At 41.6% G+C, this 16,406-nt stretch overlaps 1 protein-coding gene across 4 annotated transcripts in view; it reads left to right on the forward strand.

Moving 5' to 3' along the window:
* PDE1C (phosphodiesterase 1C) overlaps nucleotides 1–16,406 on the forward strand; it is a 183,795-nt gene that overhangs the window by 22,433 nt on the left and 144,956 nt on the right. For all 4 annotated transcript variants that reach the window (XR_006417071.1, XM_044454836.1, XM_044454827.1 and 1 more), the window contains one exon: nucleotides 1,187–1,213. Coding sequence is in view for 3 of the 4 variants with exons in the window: in XM_044454836.1 (XP_044310771.1) it covers nucleotides 1,187–1,213 (27 nt within the window). In the remaining variant the exon portion in view is untranslated. The remainder of the gene's footprint in view (nucleotides 1–1,186; nucleotides 1,214–16,406) is intronic.

Below are 16,406 nucleotides of genomic sequence, written 5' to 3' on the forward strand. Positions count from 1 at the left end.
TGGATTGTGAGCCACTCAGAGAGTCTATAGCTAAGGGATGTGGCATACAACTAATAATAATGATAATAACTGTTCAGCAGTTTAAACAAATCAAAATTCTAGTTGAAATTATTATTTTGAGGAAAATACACATTAAAATAATATTCAAATAGGTATTTAGATTTTAAAGAAATCATAGATAAATTTGGAAAAGGAATAGAATTTAAGCTGAAAGAATAAAAACAACAGATACTGGAATTCAATTAGCCTACCCCTATGCTAAGTGGGGGACTGCAGGTGGTGCAGTGGTTTAAACTGCTGTGCTGCTGAGCTGGTTGATCGAAAGGTCGCCGGTTCAAATCTGCACAACGGAGTAAGTTCCCGTTGCTCCGTCCCAGCTCCTGCCAACCTTGCAATTCGAAAGCATGCAAATGCAAGTAGATAAAAAGGTACCACTTCGGTGGGCAGGTAACAGTGTTCCGTGCACTTCGGTGTTTAGTCATGCCGGCCACATGACCACAGAGACTCTCTGGGGACAAACGCTGGCTCCCTTGGCTAGGAAACGGAGATGAGCACCGCCCCCTAGAGTCAGGCATGACTGGATGTAACGTCAAGGGGAAACCTTTACCTTTACCTATGCTAAGTGGTCTTGAGAAAGTAACCCTTTTGCTGTAAGGCCCTAGGTTGCCATAGCAAGAAAAACAAGTCCTTTTTTTCCTGAACATGGAAATTTGCTGAGCAGAGAGGGAAGTGGTTTCCAGCTTCTGCCACATGATAATGGTTCCTCGGATGCTTATCCCTAAGAATTCTTATTCCTTATATTTTTTCAGCTGTGGAAGCCATTAAAAAGGCAGTATGTTGCTTTTATTTTTGCATGCTATCATGTACAGTAACATTCGGAGACACAGATTTGTCTGTGTCTAACTTGAGTCTTATTCCTTTCAGTGAGTCTGCTCTAAGAGGAACTAATATTAGATACAACCCTGGCACAGAAGTCCTCTTTGTGCTAAGGATGATTGGCCCTGGAATCATTCACCTGCAAGAAGCTATGAGCTTTAGATTTTTCTCATGAGCAAGCTTATTGTCTCACGGAGCTCATGAAAACATCTAACCCTCATATTATCTAATGCTATCCCTCTCCCTCTTCACCCACATTCCATGTTGACTCTACTTATTTCTTATTTTTATTTATGCTCTTTTCCTGCAGGAGAAAATATAAGAAAACATCACAGAGGTAAGAAAAAAATCGCAGAAGAACGAGAAGGCATTTTTTAAAAAGTCACCTAAATATGAATTCAAAAATATTTGGTCTTGCATGAGTTTTGGTCTTGTTCATGCAGTGAACATACTTCAGCAGGAAGAGGCCAAGTAGGAGCCATGGAAAGCATCCATTCCACTGAAGCACTGCTCCTCCTTCCTGACCTGTGTGCTCTCTTATTGTAACTTACTCATGGGATGGTTGATAGCAAAGCATTGGCTTGTGTGCTGTGCTCCATAGGCCATGCCCCGTCTGCTTCTGTCCAACCCACGTTGATATTGGCAAGGTGGGAGTTATCCTGTGCTTCTTAAATCTCTTTCACTGCAGTCTACTTGGGAGTAAGCCCCATTGCATTCAATGGAACTTACTCTCGAGTGAGTATGTGTAGGAAGCATTGATTCAGTGGTGCAAGACAGAAAAACCCATCTGCACCAGTTGTGGTTCTTGACATGTTTTATGAATGTCTGCTTAGCAAGGACAATTTTTATGACATGCACGGCTTCCAGATTATTGCTTAGAATAATGTTTTAGTAAGAAGTTCTAAAATCATTATTTGGAAACTGTCAACGTAAAAATTGCTCTTTTAAAAGAGAGATTCTTGAAATGCAGTGGAAACCATATACGCTGGTGCAGTGAGGATGAGGGGGGTTGGTTTGGGTTGGGTTTTTACAGTTTTTTTTAAATTCCATTTTGTTGCTTTGGATTCTAAGTAACAGTTGGAGGATTTGACCTTGATATATGCATCTTAATAAAGTGATTTTCACTTTCTTCTGAGAATTCTGCCTGTTTGGTTTGCTTGGTTGCTTGTTTCTAACTTGTGTTCTGTAATAGAAATTGACTTTAGCTTCGTACTGGTGCAAATACCAATTGACTTGGGTTTACATCAGAAAGCTTTGAAATCTTGCCATGTTATGTGGCTCAGAAACACACAGCCCAATTCTATACATCGCCCAGACATTAGTCCCACTTTCCACAGGGTGTAAATGCGAATAGGGTTGTAGTTTTTGTCTGCCTGAGCACATTTCTTGGGAATTAACCCCATCAAACACAACGGAACTTATCTTTCAGAGTATCTGCATATGGCCAGGGCAACTGTTGATTTTCTTTATGCACTTTTGCCATTAGTAGCCCTAATGAAAGGCATGATGGATTCCAATCTTCAGTTTGCTGTTTCTGAAGCCCTTCTGGTGCTGTTTACATTTCTTGAGTTTCAAACGGCATGATATTGAAGTGGCTCTCTATAACTTGCCTTGCTTTCATTCAAGGTTAATGTGGTGATGGGAGAGGACATTCAAAACAGATCATGTTTTACACAGGGTCCTCATTTTTAATGTCAGTTGAACATCGGCCATGCCTATGGCCACTTTTCCTGCCAATGGAGATGTTATCCGAATCCTCTTGGAAAGTTCAGAACATTCCTGCAAAGGGTTCCTGGGGACTCGCAGCTCTCGCTAGCTCCTCTGGGATCAAAAGGTATTCAGCACATGGCAGAGTTCAAGGCATAAAGGCGCTATTGAACATGTTCTGCGCAATGGGTATGCCGTCCTGGTGAGTGGGATATTTCTGCTGAACTGTGCATTTATTTCTTGCAGTGTTTGAGACAGTGAGATAACATCATTTCTTCCTCAGGAAGAACTTCTGTTTATTCACAATATTCATTATAATTCACCATAAGAGCCATTATCCTAACCAATAGGATATATTCTCTCTCTCTTTCTCTCTGTATGTATGTATGTATGTATGTATGTATGTATGATTAAAATATTTCTAGTCTAGTCTGTCTTTCAGGGCAGAAGCCCTCTGAAGTTGATTTTCAACAATAAAATCCTATGTAATAAAAACCAATATTGTAATAAAAGCACAACAAGCAGCAAATACCAGCAAAACTGCTGATCGGGATAGCATTAAAAAGCTACACACACAAAATGCAGCTCAAACTGGAACAGTCCACTAAAACTAATCAAGGACATCCTCATGACCTGCCTAAAAGCCTACAATAGTGGGAACTGATTGAACCCCCGAAGACAACTCATAGCGGTGTGGGCTACTATGCTCCTGTGCCGTCGTAGTACCTTTCTGTGCTTGTAGGTACCTTTACATTCTTGTGTACAGTGGGATTACCGTATACTTGAACTGGATGTGTACTGTGTACATTCCTGGAGCAAACTCTCCCACGGTCTCAGGCAAGAGAGCACCTGTCTCTTTGCATCACAGCTCCCTTCCCTTGAGCACGTCATGTTCCCGCCTTCTCCTGTCAGGTGATCCTCCAGAAAACCCCTCTCATGCTTGGCTCTGAGGAAGAAACCCTCCAGAGCTGCACTTTTCAGGCCAGTCAGCAGCTGACTCAGCCAGCACGGCTCTCCGGAGGGTGCAGCACACCGCATGGTGGGAGAGGGGCTGGCCCATGGCAGTGGCAGAGCCCTCCGGAGCAGGCAGTGGCAGGTCCTCCTGGCAGGATTGGGTGGGATGGAGCTGCAGAATTGGCCACTCCTCCCTCTCTGCTGCCTGAGGTGGGGGACTCACCCCATGGGTTGGGAGGGGGCTGGCCCTGACTGTGTATTTGTATTTAGTCAATACCTTTCAACTTTTTAAATTATCCCTTCAGTTCAGAAGTGATGTTGGATAGGATCTCAAAATTCTCCTTGTTTTGTGCAGACCAGAAGCACTGATTGCATTAGTACACAGCTGAGTAATTAATATTTTTTTTTAAAAAAAAGCTGCATGCCTTTTTTTCCTAGCCTAGATACATTTAGGGAGACTGGATAAACAATTGCTGGGATGGAAGGCAAGGAATAACAAAAGCCTGGCTTTGGTATGCCTCAGGGCCACTCTGTTCTCCAGACTGTGGTCCAGAAACCAGAAGCACAGCAAAAGATGGCAGCTCACCCACAAATAATCCGGGTCAGTAATAAAATGGATGCCACTTGCATAAGACATTCGCATTTCTGGAGATCTGGATTTTTTTTTCCCCCCAGCCTGGCACGGGCATAGTGATCGGAAGACAGGGGGCTTTGAGTCAGTTCCTTTGTTCTGATTGGATCACAGCCTGAGATTTAGAGTAATGGTGACTTTTCCCCTTGGCAAGGATGGGGAACTGTTTAAGGTGGTCCATTCCTGGAGGTTAATGGATCCTAATCTTTTCCAGAGGAACTTGGGAGATTTTCTGGCTGATACAGCTGGTAGCTCTGTTTTTCAGAGATCACCCAGGCAGTTGACAAAATCATTCCTGAACACCGTCTCAGAGCTGAGCATAATGAAAAAGTACAGGAGATAGCTAGAGATCAGATGAGGAAGACTCCTAGTGGGTGCAAGTTTGCCCTGGTAAGTGCCTGTAAGCAGATATATTTGGGGGCAGTGAGAATGTCTAAGAAAAATCATCTCACTGCCTCTACCCAGTCTTCTACTTACTGTCCAGCAGATCTCTCTAGAATCATCCAGGCCTTATTACATGCTGGATCCAAGGCCATCTTAGACCAACCAGAGGCCGGGAGTGATATATTTGCTAGATGCTTCTGAGATAAAATGTCTTGCATCAGCCAGGACTTAAGACTTCAGTGTTTCAGCAGTAGAATCAAGTGAGGTCTGCAGCACAGCGTGATCCTGGTTGACTGGATGAGTTCCAGCCGCTTCAGCTTGAGGATGTTGGCAAGGTTCTTGGATGGTTTCATGCAACCATGCCTGCCTTGTAGGGGAATGGCTTATAAGGAAGGGAGGAATAAGGAATGGCTTATAAGCCTCCTGCTCTTGGGAGGTGAGCAATGGTCCCATTCTGCCTTAAAGAGGCAATGGTGAGGCCCTGGACACTCTCCCTGGAAGATCCAAATAATTTCAGGAAATAATGTTTTAGTCCAGACCTAGCAGTAGGGACAGGTTTGAGTTCCTTAGTTGCAAAACTGTGGTTTTATTTTTTAACATAATTTAATGACAGTCATTGCTGATTTTTCTATATTGTATGTTATTGTATTTATTACTCTTGTTTACTGCCCAGAGAGCTTTGGTTATTGGGAACTATAGATGTTGTTGTTGTTACTACTACTATTATTATTCATATCTGCACTATTGCCTACAAAACCAAAAAAGGAGGGAACATTTAAGTGCAGGAGTGGAGAACTCCTTTCACCTGCATGGCAGCTGGATTCAATTTTGAAGAAGCTTTTTTAAGAGCCTGAAGGCAAGAGGGGGACAAAAAATCAACATGTTGGAGTTTGCTACTCTTACTGCCAGTTACTTATCTTTAGGGGAGGCATTTTAGAATAGGGAAAGGACAGCACAAAGGCTGGAGAGACACCAAATGATTGGTGAACAAGGAAAGGCAATGGAGCCATAGGAAGGGGAGTGGCCATCTGGAGAATACTGGAAGGCTGGATTAGACCCACTGGCCTGCATACCTCTGTTTAAGCATGGCGCACTCTGCAATCTTGGACAACAGTGGGGGGGGGGATGCATGTTCCTTATGTGTGGAATGTTGAACAGACTTACAGCACACCTTGATTAAGGTTTGGTTTGGTTTGGTTTGGTTTGGTTGGGCTGCTCTTTCCACCTTCCAGCAGCTGCCCCTCTTGGTAAGTGCAGCAGGCTTTTCAGGAGATGGGTGGAGGTGACCCATGAGGCCCTTTTCTGTTCCGCTGTTAGCCCTTGAAAGAGGAATATTATGTGCCCCTGCTGTGTTGACTTAATGCTTTTGGAAACTACCAACATTTTCATCATAAGCAGGGGCATTTCGCAGTTCTCTAAACAGACTCCAAGTTCATTAGTCTCAGGTTTGGAAGGTCACTTGATCAGCAGGCTGTAATGCCAAGTAATCATTGCAATGCCAAGGAACACAGGGAGTTTCAATCAGGGTCACTCATTTCTCACATCCAGGTAACCTTGTATAAGAGAAGCACTAGCTAGCTATTTAGGTAATTGGTAATTTGAGGTTTATTTTATAGAGTAGGATGTTCACTGGAGGGAAGGGAGAAAAATTACCTAGAACTATCTCATGTCAAGCTGTCTGGCATTCTTCAGTTCCTTTAATGGGAAATCTAAACATTTAGGGAAAAGGGTCATTCTGCAGAGCACTCTTTTTAAATTAATATCAAGCACCTGACCTAGTGAAAAGCTGGCTTAATGACCCTGAAAGAAAATCAATTCTGTTTAGAAGTGCCAAATACCTGGCCTTGATTTGCATGCACAGTCAGCCCTTGTAGAATTGACTTCAAAGTGTAAACTTGTACAAAGCCAAGGCACTACTTAACTCTTACAACTTCTGGCAAGATGTGCTTAATTGTGTGCTGTGTGCACGCCATTGACACTTGGCTCGTATTCTTGTTGCACAGAAGGAATCTCCCCTGTGGTGCTTGCAGGCATCCCACTGGTACTCATGAAGGCATCCCTAACATGGTGTTAAAATATAAAATGTTTAACTTTTTATATTTTTTCCATTCCATTCTTTGAATACACATACATGGGTTTGTAAGAAATGCGTACAGCTTTCTTGTAATTATACATAGCCTCCAACAAAAACAAAACAAATATCCAAGCAGATGAAGTATTCACTTGAAATTTGCATCTCTTTGCCAGCTGTTCATGTCACAAAAGGGTTGTTAGGAACTCAATCCATTGTATTATAGGAGGTGAGAGTTTTTCCTTCCAATTTAATAATATTAGTCTTTAAGCTGTCAAAAAGGCACAGAGGATCACTTTCCCATTCCATTTGTTAATTTCCCTAAAGCAGGTAAATAATTTTAAATAGTACTTATATCACTGAATATTAAAGAATCTTACAGTACAAAATATATCTGTGTAATAACCTTCCCGCCAAAAGGAGTGACTATTGGATATTGCAAAAATATATGCTTAAAAGAAGCATTAGCTGTAGCTCATGGCCAGCAGGTAGCCAAATTAGGCAATCCTTTGTTAAACTGACATTGCACTGCAATGTCTAATTGATATGAAACAATTATTATAAATAATAACATAATGATTAATAATATAACACCTACGATAATTCAATATTGAAATGTATATTATTTTTGCTGATAAGATGCAGCAGAAGATTAATAGATGTGTCTTTTTGTGATGGCACCCACAGAAATTTCTCAAATTCCCAAATTTGTCCATGGATTCAAAAAGTATAGGGAGTTTTATTGTACAGGAATCAAGTCCCCATTTGCCCAACATGTTCCATCAGTTTGATTTGTGTTATTAAATGTGTATGGCTGCCATCTCCTGGGTGGCTTACAGGTTAAAAATAAATGAATAAGCTAACTCTATAGAGATGGAAGAATGAGCAATGATTGAGTTTATCAAGGTTTGTCATTTTCTACATTGATGCTGGGTTTGCTTCATTCTTGTTCTTGAAACCAAGCACCATTTTTTAACCAAAAAGAAAAAGTGCACATCTTTCCAAGCATGCACCCAAATCTGCACCAACCCATCTTTGATGTAAAGTTGCAAAAGTCTCCCTTTTGAAAGATGCCATGTGTGATTTGCACAAGAGAAGTTGCAGGTAGAGCAGGTTGCCTTGCTGCAATTAAAATGTAATAAACACTATGCAGTAAACATGAAAATAGCTGCAAACAACGAACAATGCAATAAAACATATTTTGGAAAAAAATAGAGACAGATGGAAAACAGTCAATTAAGTTCCCTATTCTTTGTCTTTACTGGTTTCCAGATAGTTGTTACTGAAGAAGCAAGTCTGGTGTATTTATTTATCCACATACTTATCCAGAACCCAGCCAGAAGAACCAAAAAGGCGATCTCCTCCATTTACTCACACAAGTGCAGTCTATTCATGTGTGTACTGTAATGTCAGAAGAGATAATTCAAGCGATTGTGCTCCTTCATTCTCAGGAGCAGGGGAACTGCAAGTTGTTGTAATTCAAATATTTACAGAAAAGCTACTGCAATCATAGCAACAGCTCTCTGGACTGCTACAGTTATCTTGGGAGTTGTTGCTCTTGGAAAAAAGATTTGGCTTAATTCAGATATTAATGATGATACTGAATTTCTAAATAATTAGCAAGAGCACAGGTTGCTGATTGCCAAAGCCACAATATTTTCAGTAGGATGGTTCATTCTTAGAGTGATGCTTGCCATTCTTATTATTTGAAGAGAGAGAGAGCGAAGACTTACAGTTGTATCTGATTTCTTAGCATACATCCAGCATTTTGTTTCATTTAAAAAGAGCCCCAGTTTAGTCTTCTTTAACATTGGCTTAATTTCCTTTTTCCATCTTATCTTTTGACCTTGCAGAACAATCTTAATTATCTAATTCTTTAAGCTCCCTCAAGTAATTACAATGCTACTCAGCTCAAATGAAGCAATTTGGTTTTTTTAAAAAAGCATTAATAAGATAACCAATCAGCATTGCGTATGCGATATTCAAGCATGCAAAAAGAAAACCCATAGTACTTAATGATCACTTTAATTTGGATTAAGGTATGATGAGATAAAAATGTTATCAAGTAATTAATGAATGAATTCATAACAAGGAAAACTATCTTCTGAAAGATAAAAGTAATCTTTGGGATTGTGTTAGTCACCCCCTATCAATGTAAAACACGAATAACTTAGGACAAGGTATAGTTTGAATAGCTGCCCACAGAGGCTTTGGTGGAGTTCAGGGGGTTAACAGATGCATTTCATATTGTAAATGATCTAGTGTGGATCAGTGTATCTGCTTCTATTAAGTGGACTGTGAATTCCCACCATCCTAATCATATAGCATACCTAATTTCATATGGATGATATCCAAGAGCCTGACTAAAGTTTTGGGAGCATGGTGTGGGGGCTAAGAGCATGGAACTGGGACTTGGGCAATCTGGGTTCCAGTTCCCACTCAGCCATTGAGCCTACTGGGTGACTTTGGGCCAGTCAGAGACTCTCAGCAGAATGTACCTTACATGGCTGTTGTTGTGGCGATAAGATTGAGAGCGGAAGGAAGAGAATGATGTAAGTTACTCTGAGTTCTTTGTAAGAAAAAAGGCAGGCTATAAATCAAATAAATAAATCCTGCCAGGAAGGTCAGAGAATGAAGCTGTATGCATAAACTTCATTTACAGGCTACCGAATAACACTTCCACAAAAGCATGTATTTGTCTTCTTTGGTCATGCAAACATTTCAATTAAGGGAAAGCATCCTGCTTGTCCATTACAGGAAAAACAAGTGATGGGCAAGTTCATTTTGGTATGAGCTGATCGGGAAGTGTATCTGATGAAGCAGATTCATGTCTAAGAAGGATTTATTTCAGTTTTTCTTGAGAATGTTAGAACTCCAGCTACATCCAATGCATCCTAGTTTCATGAGATTGGTTTCCATTGAATTTCTGCTCTTTTCCCTTGTGGTGAAAACACTTTTTAACCCTCTTTTGATAGTGGGGGTCAATGGTACACTTAGTGTGCTGCCCCCCCCAAAAGGAACCCCCTTTATAACTCTCTTCTATTACTTCATGCTCCAGATATTCCTCAACCATGATGAGGTTTGAATTGCTACGTGGTATTTCGGAGTGCCAGTTGCTTTATTATTTTTACCAGCCCTTCTTTCCTCTCACTGCAGTGGGCACTATATACTTGGCAAACACTGCAGTGACTGGATCATCTCACCTGCTTTGAAATGTGATGCACCTGAGAGTCACTCTTATCTTTCAGAGTAGTCACTGTAAACTCTGAGGATCATGCTCATGCCTTCTTATGCCTGATATCCTTAATGGCATGAGTTTCATGAATCCTTGCTTATGGAAGGAGCTTCTGTCTGGAGGTTTTCACCCTGAATTTCTATCTAGCAGTTTTCTTGCTTCAGCTTCTGGGTGGTCTGCCTGTAGCAGCTCTTGCTGCAGTGTGCTGAGGAAACTGGCAGATCTAAGACTTTATTTATTGTGTTTCTATGCTGCCCCATAGTCCAATGGGTTCTCTCGGTGGCTTACAACAAAACAGGAAAAGGAACAATAAAATTGCAGTTAAAAACATAACATCCAGTTAAAACAATACAGAAACTAAGCCATTGACAAAAATTAGAACAGGGCACACAGTAATAGGAATTAAAACAAAGTTCAAACCAATAACTATTAAGATACCTGATCATAAAATGTCTTTATCTGGTACCGGAAAGCTAGCAGTGATGAACAAGGGGCAATTGCAGTGAAGGCCCTTCTTCTAGCCACTTCCTCCTTCATTCCATTGGGAGAAGGACCTCCATTGAAGATCTTGAAGGATACATGCAGAAAGGGTGTTCCCTTGGATGTCCTGGCTACAAGTCAATTGGGGCTTTGAACTGGGCCCAGACTACAACAGGCAGCCACTGTGGCCAACAGAGGACTGGTTTAATATGTTCATGAGGTCTTGTCCCCATCAAAAGTCTGCTCTGGATTAGTTGGAGTGTCTGGACCATTTTCAAAGGCAGTCTCATGTAAAGCACATTACAGTAATACCAGCGAGAGATTACCAGTGCATGGAGAACGATGGTGAGGCTCCGCTCGTCCAAGTAGGAATGTAGCTGAAAAATCAGCCTAAGCTGAATGATTACATGATGTTCTGCCTTTCATACTTTTGAGAAAGGCTTTTCAATCCATTTTGTAGACAGATGCTGTCATGTCTTTCTAGCATTTGGATTCGGTTTCTGAAAATTAAAAGTTTCTTTTCAGAGTTCACGTGCAACAGTAACTAGCTTAAGATGTGTGGTTTTGATGTCATGCATAATGTTCCCATCCAAACTGCTGCAGGGAACATTACTGGTTTTTTTGTCTGAGATAGTGTGTGTTTCTTCTGCTTAAAGAAGCCTTTGCAAACTCTGGTACAGTGACTTCTCCTTAACTTCTGTATTTGGTGCTGAATTGTACTAGTATCATGTCCTTTGCTACGATGTCCATAGCTTTAATTAGGAGATTTTCTAATCTCATGACTGTTCTTGGGTGCCTTATAATTATTTCCATTTTTTTGGTGAGCAGGAGCCTGGGACCAATGGTTTGTGCTATATTCAAATGGCACCAGAGCCTGCTTCCCTCCCTCTCTGTAGTGCTTCACCCAGGCAGCCCTAAACATCTAAATCGCCACCGCACCTTGCACCACGCATTGGAAACACTTAATCCTCCAGGCTTGGAGGCTGGCATGCACCCAGGGCAGAAACAAAGTTCTCTGGGATGTTATTTTGATGGATCTGCCCTTGGTGCGGTTTGGTCACATAACAAAAGAAACAGGAGCAGCAAACAGGAAGCAATTAACATAGGAAAGAAGCATTTGCTGAATGGGAATGAGTGGGCGAATAAACATTAAAAAAGGATTGTGGCCATGGGGAATGGCACCACTGGGTGCACTGTGATGCCATACTATACTGCACTGTGTAGGACTGGTGTTTTATCCTTGCTCCAGCTTATTCAGGAAAAGTAATGATTCAGCAATGTAGAAAAATGGGGTAATCACTCCAAGGTGGATCCAGGCACAACCATGCTTAGAGTAGACCCACTGAAGTGCATGCTCCTTGGGTCTAGATCTGGCCCTCAGGCTTTATTACATATGTAACATATGTAAACTCTTCCCTGAGGCCTCTAACCTATAATCCGGAGCTGCATATCCAGTTCATTGTTCTACAAGTCAGGGAAGACTGTTGCAGCTTCCTCTGATGGATGGGGAGAGTAAAGTAATGTCTTCTTTCCTCTGCTTGAGATCTTCTCACTGGGATGGGCCAGGAACTGGACTGTTTGCCTCGTATATGCACTGCCCCTGAGAAAAGGCCCATGTCTTTCCTATGGAAATAGGGAGCAGCTTTGTGAGAAACACAAGTCCTTTTGAGTTTAGTGATGTGGTCCTTGACTGCTGTCTGTTGCATTTGAAGGCATTTTCTTCCACATAGGCTCCACTCCATGCTCAGTTGATCTATGGAGATACTCTCTGGGTGCCTTTCTTTCTCCCATCATGAGGGCCTCAGGCCGTCTCAGTGGAGGCATCTTCCTGATGGAATCCTCTCTTCAAGGAGATTGACAGAACTGCTTTCGGTTTTCTTTCGAGATTACAAAGATGCTCTTTTGAATGGCCTGTGAGCAGAGGACTCAGGTGACTGATGTTATTTGATGCCGAGGAACATAAACAAGTGCATTGTCACCAGGATGCTGATGACACACAGCTCTGTTTCCCCCTTTCATCTTCATTAGCTGAGGCCGTGGGTGTGCTAGATCACTGACTGTCTGTGACAAAGTACTGGATCAGGGATAATAAACTGATGCTTCATCCCGACAACACACAGATACTGTTAGTGAGCAGTTTTCCCAATTGAACAGAGGGTATTCATCTTTTGGATAGGGTTGCACTCTGTGAAGGGACAGGTTCAGAGTCTGGGGGTTCTCCTGGAGCAATCATTCCCTTTTGAGGCCTTAGGTAGCTTCCACCAGCTTTGGGATAACTAGGTCTCAGTGGTCTATGTCATAGAAATGGAGCGGCAGCAGCAGCAGCAGATTTTATTGTTGTAAATGTAGATAATAACAAAACCTAGATCTTGACATTCAAGCAAACTAAATACAAAACACAGAACAGTTGCAATCCCAATGGATAAATAAAATACTAAAAGCAGTCTAAAATATTATTTAGCTGAATATCTAACAATATTCATGGATAACATGTTCTGCTTAATTTTCAAAGATAATGTGGTAAAATGGCCATTTGATAACTAATATGAGGAAATACATCTGCCAGCAGAAAATAATACATTCTGTTTCTGAGCCAAAAAGTCATTAATAATCTGAACTAAAATCCTTCTCCTTATATAAGTATCATAACATGGACAGCGTAAGATGGAATGGCTAGGTTCAAATGACGTGGCAAACAACCCTGCACTGTTTCCATGCTGCATGGATTTTTGCCTGTATTTATTGGTCAGATGTTCACGTGGTTACCTAGCAGCATGTTTTTTGCCCTCCCTAGCCCCATCCTCCTGGATTTGCCATGCATACTGGTAGTTCCTGTGAGTGGAATCACTGCCCTATCCCTATTCTTGCCTATGGACCACCGCAGTCTCCTTCTGATTGGTCCACTGCAGTCTGGAGGTAGGCTCCCCTCTTCCCGCTCCTGAATGTACCTGCAAGTCTGTGTTACTTCCCCCACAGAGATTTATATTAAACAAAAGAGAAAGGCTTGCCACAATTCTTATCTTTTCATGCTTTCTGCTGTTTCCAACAATAAACAGGGAGATGGACACATTGCTTGGCCAATGGGAATAAAACAAGCAATAATACATCTAAGTTGCTGAAAGAAGTAGAGATTGAAGGCTAGAACCTGTGGGGATTCTTGTCAGGGGACTCTATGGGGCTTGCATACCAACAATGATAAAATAATGACCTTGGGTCCAGGTGACCAGAGAAGCCATGGTGAAGTGTGGAAACCTGAGACTGTTGTATCTTGCCATGATTTCAGAAAACTAATTATACTGTGCAGGAACTCCAGAACTGGATCCAGTCGACACGACAGATCCACAATTGTAAGATTTCATCGTTGTTCTGATGTAGTATGACCCGCCCAATGTATTAAACCATCTACCTGTGGCTTCTGAGAGTCACCTCTGAGGAAGAGGGCCTTCTAAGTGGTAGCCCCCTGCCCCCAGTTCTTGAATAATGTCCTACTGCTGCCTACCCAGCACCAACACTGACATCTCTTCAGCCCCTGGCTGGCTTTTCTCCACTCCCAGGCATTTAGCAGCATATGACGGACCTTCGCCCTGCTTTTTATCAGATCTTGGCAGTTTGTACCAAGAAAATTATTTTTAATATGTTTCAAACTGTATTAATTCTCTGGATGTTAAAGATTTTATATTATATTGTGAACCACCCAAAGAACTTTGAGTATTATAGAAACATAAGAGATGAATGACATTAATAAATACATCACCACTGCTATGGTAGTATGGGCTTAACTGTTTTAAATGCCTTCAATTTTTTTCAAATATTTCAATATTTTGCAGCATGGGTGGGAACAGCTTTTGATCCCAAGAGACACATTGACTCTGGGCAAGCATGTTGGGGATGGCATGCAGGCAATAGGTGGAGGCCACCCCAAAAGGCAGACAGGGTGCCCCAGGGCCCAGGCCCCATTCTCACACGTACACACACACACTCCCGTATCTCACATTCACACATCTTCTTTTCCCCATTGAAATCAGATTGGAAAAAGTGTCCACGGTTGGTGATGGAAACTCTTTTACAGAATGAGAGGGAAGATTGAGATTCATTGCCCATTCCCTCACCCCCCCTTAGTATAATCAGGCTTTAAAGCCTTACAGCTCTTTTATGTTGACTGTAATCTACCTTAAAGGAGATTCTACTGGTCATAAACATAGTCTATATTAGGAAAAAGCACATTATTATTTTGCATAAGCATAACATTAAAGCAGAAACTACAGCAGAGTAGTGGTCTTGCTTTTTTTTTTTTTTTTGAAAATTCAGAATTGTATGGATTTGATCGAAGAGTGCTGTAAGTGTGAATACCATCATTTGAAGAAATCTCAACAACTTAAATAAGCATGGTATTACTCTACAAATCACATCTCTTAGAAAAATGTTAGGTCTGAAAGAACCTCATGTGCAAAAAAGCAGTCCTTTGTGGGATCTTCCCCATAGATGTTTTCATGGATTGCTGTAAAGAATTTTTACTGCTAGATTCATGTTAGCTAACAAGAAGAAGGCTACAATCTGGGATTCTTTCAAAGCCGTCTGCTCTTCATCAGTGATAAATTGAAGCAGCAGTTCAGGAAGCCAGGGAGTTCCAGCTTGAAACCACGCTTTTAATGTATTTGCAGAGTGCAAATATACTTGGTAAATGTTAGCTTCAATATACATTGGCTAAGAACCTTGAAGCATATGTAAAAATGGTTTGGGCTTCTTGAAAATTACAAAAAAAGCCTTTGCACTGCATGCTGTTTCTACAAGCAATTCTTACTAAGCACAACCAGTTTAAAGGATACAAATGTATGTCTGGATTTTGCAAACAGCACTAGCAAACATTTTAATATGGCACAATCTCCAGTACTCAGAAAAACAAATAGATAATGAATTTGTTGCCCAATACTAAGCATGTTTAGATAAAAAGAACTCTCAGCATTTCCTTGCCAGCATTGAATTGTTTCCCTTGAGGTCTGAATAGAAGCTCTGGCTTCATACACATTACACATAGGAACATATTTTGGATATACTTAGAATATGCTGTCTTATGCCAGCCCACATGCTTAAGGGCACAGCGCTACTGGGATGCCTAAAGGTCTCCAGACTTGAAGGGTTATGTCTTCCTAATGCAGAGACAGCCACATAAGTCTGTTCTGCATCTTCCCTTGATGGGGTTTTTCATCCATCGAGCAGGAGTGGCCGAGAATGGAGACTGGAGCAGCTTCAGGGTACCTTGTACACTGGCTACCCCAATCTCCTCCCCTTCTGGCCTCCCTTTACCACTCTCTGGGGTTGCTTTTCCACCCTTGAGAAGGAGCTGTCATGGTTCTTTCTCAGTCTGCTGGATCAGAGGCTTCGGTGGCCACATCCAGGAACTGTTGGAGTGGAGCATCCAACAGAGCTTAAGGCCCCTTGGGCAATGACTAGGTTGCTCTCCCAGCAAGCATTGTGACCAGCAGTAGCTCTCTGAGGTTTCATGGAGAGTCCTCCATTTCATTTGCCTCTTGATCCTTCCAGTGGATCTGGAGATGGCAAGAACTGGAACTGGTTTTTCTGCCTCCAAAGTAAGGGCTCTGACAGAGGACTCTCCACAGTGGCCTTTGATTCCTAAATCATAAGTATAGACATAATTAATATCTGTGTCCTGTTTTGAGGTTGGCTGAGATATCTGGCTGGGTACTGTTGAAGATGTGCTAGACAGACCCCAGGGATGGAAGGGGCTGTCAGCTTCACTTTTTCTCACATTCAAGTTTTGTAAATGTCAAGTTCTGTCTCTGAAAAAGGATAATCTTGAAAATAGGGACACATTCTATATATAAAATTCCTACCTATTCCAAGCATGGAGAAAACCATGACGTATCTGCCTACCATATAGCTATTAAAAGTGAAGATTATTTATTTTTAAGATTTAAATTGTGCCTTTTTCTTTCTTAAAGAACTCAGAGTGGTTCACATCATTCTCCTCCTCCTGCTCTCAGTCTTATCCCCATCACAACAACCCTGTGAGGTAGGTAGGGCTGAGAGTCTGTGACTGGCCCGAAGTC

This window comes from Varanus komodoensis, unplaced genomic scaffold (genome assembly GCF_004798865.1).
Source record: "Varanus komodoensis strain SLA01 unplaced genomic scaffold, ASM479886v1 scaffold10, whole genome shotgun sequence".
NCBI lineage: Eukaryota > Metazoa > Chordata > Lepidosauria > Squamata > Varanidae > Varanus > Varanus komodoensis.